Consider the following 8,424-nt stretch of genomic DNA (forward strand, 5'->3'; position numbering starts at 1 on the left):
TGTTGAGAATTCAAATGCTGCTGAGTTGAACTTTGTTAATCATCTTTTCAAGGTCAATAAAGTAAGTATTTATAATGAGACTGGAATCACTTTAACTGACACTACTTCATCATCATCATCATCATCATCTTCATCGTTTAACATCCCCCTTCCATGCTGGCATGGGTGGGACGTCTCTCTTACAGATTTGAGACTTTGAACAGAATAGCTGTGGATTTATAGGGTTGATGAAACACGTACCAAAGTGGTTTATTCCAAGTTTTTCCTCACACAAATATCTGTCTTGTGCATTGAACAAATAAATTTTTGGGTTTATTGTATTATTATTAAAGCAAAGTATTCAGTAAAGTTCAAGGGTTATATCAACTTAAGTTGTTTAGTCTCAGGTCGGCCTTAACTGAGCAGATCTATAATCAAAGGAATTCTAGTGATAACCTTTATTTTATTCAGACAGTGCATTCAGTATCACATTATTCAGTACAACCAAACCCAATGAAAAACTTAGATGAAATATATTCAAGTGCCCCGACGGCAGAAATGCTATGGGTATGACTTGATTGTAGATGTTGTAGTTATATATACACAAGGTTTAAACCCAGGCAAGCGATGATCAAGCAAATCTATGATGAGATACATTACACTTGTGACTCTCTCATCTCCTTATTTGAGCAGGGGACCGAGTACAACCACCATGTACTTTTCTAAGCCTGTAAAGGGTGATTTTCTGGAATTTGGTTGCTACTGTTAGCAGATCAATCAACTACGGAGAGACTTCTTTGTTGACTCCTCCAGGTACACAACAGAGCATTGGTTACATACAACGATTACTTAGCTGACTGGATATCTGTTGAATGTTTGTGTTATACAACGACAATCGATATTTCTGTTTTTACACGCTTACACAAATAAAGAAAGTCAATAATTGGGTTTTATGACATGTGCGCTGAGGTCAAAAACCTTGAGAAGTCTCAATGTACATTGTGTCTTCTTTTATAATTCATTTCACAGCTAAGATTTTTAAGGGATAACTTTGGGAAATTTTCTTTTAATCGTAAGACTTTGACAGAGGACAACTTTGTTCGTGTTTCGAGGGACGATGTACGGCTACTTATCAAATACGCTATTTAGCCCCAAGGCAGCTCCGATTAAAAGTATTCAAGACATAACAATCCCGTCTATTTTGAGGATTTATATATCTAGGATTACACCTTTCAAGGTGTCCTTCCATTTTTAAGAGAGCAGAGAGTGATATTGCTTCTATTTCTAGCAGGCAATTATTGAATAAGCACATCGACTATTTGCACACACACGTTAAAGAGAAACAAGAGAAATGAAAATAAAAATACCAAGCATCGTATAAACGACGATCATTTGAAAGGCCAATATAAAGCATTATTAATCAAGTCTAACACAAATTATTTAACAATAATAAAGTGAATCATCAATTTCCCAAGTTGTACGATCCAGGAAAATCAATGTTTTTAATAACTAAAGTACTTTAGGAAAAATATATATCCTGTATATTTTGGACAAAAGATATTCTATATCTGTTAATTATTTAATATACAAATTAAAAAGAAACTTTCATCACTTATTTAGTTAGGGTTGCATCTTCGATCGAAAAAAAAAATGATACCACGTTAATTGAAGTCCTATACACGAAAAGTCATAGTTTTAATTAACAAGTAGTTAAAATAAACAATCCAGTAGTAGACTGTAAATGTACTAATTAAATGTTAATGTTTACGGGAAGAGGATAGCAATCAAATACGAAAAGAGAAAAATAAAACAAAAAATACATTACCCATCTACTGTTTCGACAATACGGTGAATGGCAATGAAAATTAGAAATATTTGATACATATCTTGTGGACGTCATGGATATTTACAATGTTTACACGAATAAAAACACAGAGACTACTTGACAGGATAACCAACACATGACAATAGACTGTGCGTGCGCGAGCGCTTCCGGGTATTTATACCCGAGTTATTGGCTCGTTGGCAACATCGTTCACGTGATATAAACTCAAGAGTTATTTCCCCTTCTCAAAGGTTCTTCCCATTTTTTAACACTGAAGATGAACGTCTTCTATCTTGCTATATGCGGCGAGCTGGCAGAAACGTTAGCACGCCGGACGAAATGCTTAGCGGTATTTCGTCTGTCGTTACGTTCTGAGTTCAAATTCCGCCGAGGTCGACTTTGCCTTTCATCCTTTCGGGGTCGATAAATTAAGTACCAGTTACGCACTGGGGTCGATGTAATCGACTTAATACCTATGTCTGTCCTTGTTTGTCCCCTCTGTGTTTAGCCCCTTGTGGGTAATAAAGAAATAGGTATTTCGTCTGTCGTTACGTTCTGAGTTCAAATTCCACCGGGGTCAACTTTGCCTTTCATCCTCTCGGGGTTGATAAATAAAGTACCAGTTTTGCACTGGGGTCGATATAATCGACTTAATCCCTTTGTCTGTCCTTGTTTGACCCCTCTATGTTTAGCCCCTTGTGGGTAGTAAAGAAATATATATGCCCTTCTCTGCATCAAAAAAGAATTCGTTGACTTGAACACAAGTAACATGTGCAATTGACATATCACTTGACGTCGTGAAAATAGTTATAAATTTAAATTCACCACATCAGGTTTACATAAATTCCTTAACTTTTGGATCATACTACTCGACACTCCATGGGGGATAATCTGAAATGATCTGGCTTAGACATGTCAGCGTATCCTGTTCCCACTTATCACGCAAATGCGGCTGATCGACAACTTTCTTTATAAAGCTTACTTCTCAATCACGTCGTCTCGGGTTCAATCCCGCTGCACAGCACACTGGGCAAGTATCCTCTGCTATAGACACTAGGCTGACTATAGTCTTTTGAGTAGATTTAGCGGACGGAAACTGAAAGAAGCCGGTCCTATATATGTATACATCTATGTGTGTGTATTTGTGTTCGTTCACCCACCACCGCATGATAACCGGTACTGGTTCGTTTATGTCCTTGTAACTGAGCGGTTCGACAAGAGAACCAGAAAGAATAAGCACCAGACTTTAAAAATAAGTACTGAGATCGATTTGTTAAACTAAAGCCTTCAAAACTGTGCTCCAGTATGGCCGCATTCCAATGACTGAAACAAGTAAAAAGTTAAAGGTAAACTATACCATCGCGAGAGAGGTCAGCAAAGTACTTTTCTTTTTAAACCTAACCAAAACCAGTACATCATTATAGGTGGAGGCGCGGCTGTGTGGTAAGAAGCTTGCTTCCCAACCACATAGTTTCAGGTTCACTTCACTGCGTAGCACTTTGGGCAAGTGCTTTCTATTATAGCCCCGTGCCAACCAAAGCCTTGTGGATCGATTTGGTAGACGGAAACTGAAAGAAGCACGTCGTATGAATGTATATATATATATCTATGTGTGCGTGCGTGTGTGTGTGTGTGTGTGTGTGTGTGTGTGTGTGTGTGTGTGTATCTTTGTGTTTATCCTCCCATCACAGCTTGACAACCGGTACTGGTGTGTTAACGTCCCCGTAACTTAGCGGTTAGGCAAAAGAGACTGATAGAATAAGTACTAGGCTTTAAAAGATAAGTCCTGGGGTCGATACATTTGACTAAAAGTCCTTCAAGGCGGAGCCCCAGCATGACCGCAGTCTGATAACCGAAACAAAGAAAAGATATAAAACATCTACCTTTTTTCTCATTAGCACCTCTTGCCAATGATTCACTTGCCATTACATGTACGTTACGATTAACTACAAGGTATCCTTAAAAGAATAGTGCAACATTAATGTAGAGTGCTTTTTGGGACATTTTTTATACTAAAATCTCATCTGCACTGTGAAAGTTTAAATCATTCAACTCTACCAATTGTTAAATCAGGATACATTTGTCTTACGTTTAATTTGAAACAGCAAATACAAAAAATGATAAATAAATCTTTTATTTTTTTTACCCGTTTCAGTCACTGGACTGCAGCTATACTGCGCACCCGTATTTGAAGGATTTAGTCAATCAAACCGATCCCAGTACTTATTTTAAGCCTGGTACTTATTACATTATCTTTTAGGTCGAACCGCTAGGTTACAGAGGCACAAACAAACCAACAGTTGCCAAGCATGCACGCACGCACGTACACACACAACGAGTTTGTTTCAGTTTCCGTCTGCCAAATACACTCACAAGACTTAGGTCGGTCCAAGGCTATAGTAGAAGACACTTAGACAAGGTGCAGTGCTACTGAACTCAAGACAACATGGATGGGAAGCAAGCTTCTCAACCACACAGCTCTTCCCTTCGCCTATAAACAAATAAATTGTTTCAACATTTTTGGCACAAGGCCAGCAGTTTTAGAGGAAAAGGGTTAGTCGGTTGCTTCGATCCTAATACTTGAGTGGCTGTGTGGTAAGTAGCTTGCTTACCAACTACATGGTTCCGGGTTCAGTCCCATTGCGTGACACCTTGGGAAAATGTCTTCTACTATAGCCTCGGGGCGACCAAGTGGATTTAGTAGACGGAAACTGAAAGAAGCCCGTCGTATATATGTATATATATGTATGTATGTGTGCATGTGTATGCGTTTGTGTTTGTCTTCACTCCCAGCTTCGCTTGACAACCGATTCTGGTGTGCTTACGTCTCCGTAACTTAGCGGTTCGGCAAAAGAGACCGATAGAATAAGTACTGGGCTTACAAAGAATAAGTCCTGGGGTCGATTTGCTCGACTAAAGGCGGTGCTCCAGCATGGCCGCAGTCAAATGACTGAAACAAGTAAAAGAGTAAAAAGAGACCCCGAAAGGTTGAGAGGCAAAGTTGATACTGGCAGTACTGGAACTCAAGACTTCTGGGAAAAAGGCTGCTAAGCATTTCTGTCCGACGCGCAAACGACTGGGCGAGCTCACCGCCTAAAATGAATGAATAAATAAACAAAAGCACGGCGACGTATTTCTCTTACGCATGTCCACTTTCGATAATTATCTTATACTATTCAGAAACATAATGGTTCACTAAGAAAAATATTATGAACTAGCAGTATCGCCCGGCGTTGCTCGGGTTTGTAAGGGAAATAACTATATAAGCATTTTTAGAGAGTTACTTCCCTTATAGATTCCAATTTGGGCTTTCTTAGCCATTTCTGTTTTGGTGTCTTCAAGCCAAGAAGTCGTTGTTCTAAAAGAACGCTGGTCTCCTTGACAACGCTTTACGACGTTGATTTCCTTACACTCCCTTCCCCACAGCTTCACGAGGGAGGGAAGAAGGGGGAGAAGCAAATAGGTGCAGGTGTGACCATGGACGCCAACTCCGCCGCCATCGACACACGAAAAATTATGCATTAAAATGGAATAAAAAATGATGTTAAATTATTTTAAAAATCGTAGACTCATCGTAGACGCGCGCTAATAGCCAGACGGGCTCGATATGAATCACGACTATAAGATACCCGAATTTGGTTAAACTGCACCGCAAAATGTGGGAGTAGTTAGGAATCTAAATCGAAGGGGACAGACACTCACACAACTACAGTTTTATATATATAGATATGTTAGAGTGGCTTTAAAAGCCATTATTTCTCTTTTAATTTACTTACGATTAAAAAAGGAGCCCCTTCTTCCATAATATGTAGGTGAGAATTGTAGTTTCATTGAATGCAGTCTTATCAACCTCGGAGAATTTTGTTTTTCTCTTCTGCTTGAATAGACACTTAAAATTTAAGATTAGGAAGGATAATTGCAGTTCTGATGACACCTATTGAATTTGAGACACGTTTATGTATGTATTGTTTCTCAACTACATGGTTCCGGGTTCAGTCACACTGCGTGGCACTCTGGGAAGGTGTCTCAACCAAATCCACTCACAAGGTTTTGGTTGGCTCGAGGGTGTGAGTCGATAACATTGATGCCTAGGCATCTTTACTGTCGAAGATCAAAATGTTCCATCTCCATCACCTCTGACACCGGACTCTATAACTACAAGGACATTTACACCAGCAATGCTACAACGCCACCTTAAGAATAAACTTAACTATGCTTCTCCTGGTCTCGATGGTAATACATACCTACTTCTCAAACGCGGTGGGTACTTTCTTCTGAATCAACTTTCACTATTCTTTCAATTCTGTCTTGACAATGGTGTTACTCCAGAGCAGTGGAAAACTGCCAGTGTTATCCCTCTGTTCAAAAAAGGTGACCGCACATCGCCTGTCAACTATCGCCCCGTCAGTTTTACTAGCTGCATCGCCAAACTGATGGAATCCAGTGTCAGAGAAACCCTCTGGAACTTCTGGAAATCTTACAGCCTCATCCAGCTGTCACAGTTTGGATTTATTCCTAACTTCAGCTCCTGTAATCAACTCATCGAGTTTCTTGAAGATATTACCCGAATCACCGATGGCGGTTCCTGGGTGGATGTTGTTTACCTGGATTTTGCTAAAGCTTTTAATTCTGTGCCCCACAAAGGACTTATGGTGAAACTCTCTGTAATGGGTGTAAGAGATAATCTCTATAACTGGTTGAAGTCCTTCATAACCGGCCGAAAAGAGGTTGTCACAGTTCTAGGACAGTACTCTTCACCTTATGAGATGACATCTGGTGTACCACAGGGATTTGTTCTTGGCCCCCTTTTATTTGTTGCATATATTAATGACATAGATGCCAACTTAAAAAATGCCACAGTGCTGAAATATGCAGATGACATCAAGATGTACGTCGAAATAAAGAGGACAGGTCCTGTACACTACAGATCTTTATTGCAATCAGACCTGGACACAATGCAGCAATGGATCATGGACTGGCAACTCAAGTTGGCTGTGGACAAATGTACCACCATGCATTTTGGGAGGAAAACCCAGCGTCTACTTACTCCCTCCACAACACTAATCTCAAAAAGTCTTCTTGTGAACGTGACCTGGGCATTATTGTCGACAGCAATTTGCGTTGGACAAAACACATTGCTAAAATTGCCAAGAAGGCTGAGGGTGTCTTGACATCACTTACCAAGTCCTTTGTGAGCCGCTCTCCGGATATCTATCTGGGGCTTTATATAGCTATGATGCAGCCTCACCTGGAATTTGCATCACCGGTCTGGAACCCCTATCTTGTCCAGGATATTAATCGCCTGGAAACCGTTCAGCGACGTGGGACCAAGAGAATACCCTCCATCAGGCATTTGCCATATTCTGAATGCCTTACTTCCCTGGGCACGGATACATTGAAGCTCCAACGTCTGGCAACTGACGAGGCAGACACCCATAAAATTATTAACCATCTTACTAACAATAACTCTGAGCACCTTTTCAAACTCCACCTGTCTAACACCCGTGGACATGTTCACAAAGTCAGAAAACAGCACACCTCCCATGACTTTCGGAAACATTTTTTCACGCTAAGAGTTGCTGAAGTATGGAACAAACTGCCGGCATCCTTCAAAACTTCCATGCTTCCTGAGATTCGCCAACATTACACCTGATTTTCTCCCTTCCATTCACACGCAAGCATGTATCTGACTCATACACTGTTCACTTTCCAGACATTTGTGCATTACTACATATGCTTTATACGCACTTTAGAAAAGTTGTAGTGCACCTGAGCACTGCATACAATAATTTCATTATATTATTATTTAACTTGCAACTTATTTTATCGACCCTGAAGAGATGAAAGGCAAAGTCGACTTCAGCGAAATTTGAACTCAAAACATAAAACCAGACGACATGCCACCAGGCATTTTGTCCGACGTGCTAACGATTCAACCAGTTCGCCACCTTGATGATGATAATAATGGCGAACTTACTTAAGTTGAGGATGAAGATAATCATTGGACTTTGAGATATTTGTTGATAATGGTAATCATGCTAAAATCGAAGACTATTATGAAATTTAAAATTATATCAAGGGAGATAACTATATTGAAACAAAGCATGGATCAAAGGTTTTCAATCTTTTCAACTTTGTATTTACTGGAAACGATAAGTATTGGAGCAAATTGTAAGAGATTGAAGGAAAAATAAATAAAAGCAGATTTTATTTTTAACCACTGCCCTTGGTACCAGCGGAGATGGTTATCCGCAAATGCAAGTCCCGTGAGTCAGAATAGCTACTTCAACGTATCTCCCTCGCCATCCTTCGGGCAATGCGTTTTCCATTTTATCCGCTGGTACGATGAAGCGGGCTGACAAGCCTTTTTAGATATTACTGGTTACTTATTGCTTTATTTAACCAATTATAATTCAATTAAATTCACCTTTTTGTTCAACGATTCTCGACTGTCCGCGGCATATCGAGTTATTTGTAAAATTGCCCTACAGGTATTTAATACATACTAGCAAGATTACTTCAAAAGTTCTTTCAGAAATTTTCGCAAATTTTCTTTAGTGATTGAGATATGACCATTAAAACGATGTAGTATAATTTTTTTTAATGTAACTGCGCATGAA

At 39.6% G+C, this 8,424-nt stretch overlaps 1 protein-coding gene across 3 annotated transcripts in view; it reads right to left on the reverse strand.

Annotated features, from left to right (window-relative positions):
- LOC115217778 (N-acetylglucosamine-1-phosphodiester alpha-N-acetylglucosaminidase) overlaps nt 1–7,821 on the reverse strand; it is a 36,961-nt gene extending 29,140 nt beyond the window's left edge. Inside the window, exon 1 of one of the 3 annotated variants that reach the window (XM_036506509.1) lies at nt 7,782–7,821. In XM_036506509.1, the coding sequence (XP_036362402.1) occupies nt 7,782–7,806 (25 nt within the window). In that variant the 5' untranslated portion in view covers nt 7,807–7,821. Of the gene's footprint in view, nt 1–1,804; nt 2,063–7,781 lie in introns of those variants that run through there. The other 2 variants (XM_029787475.2, XM_029787488.2) reach the window with 2 other exon arrangements.
- Nucleotides 7,822–8,424: the final 603 nt, after the last annotated feature.

Source organism: Octopus sinensis, linkage group LG1 (genome assembly GCF_006345805.1).
Source record: "Octopus sinensis linkage group LG1, ASM634580v1, whole genome shotgun sequence".
Classification (NCBI taxonomy): Eukaryota; Metazoa; Mollusca; class Cephalopoda; order Octopoda; family Octopodidae; genus Octopus; species Octopus sinensis.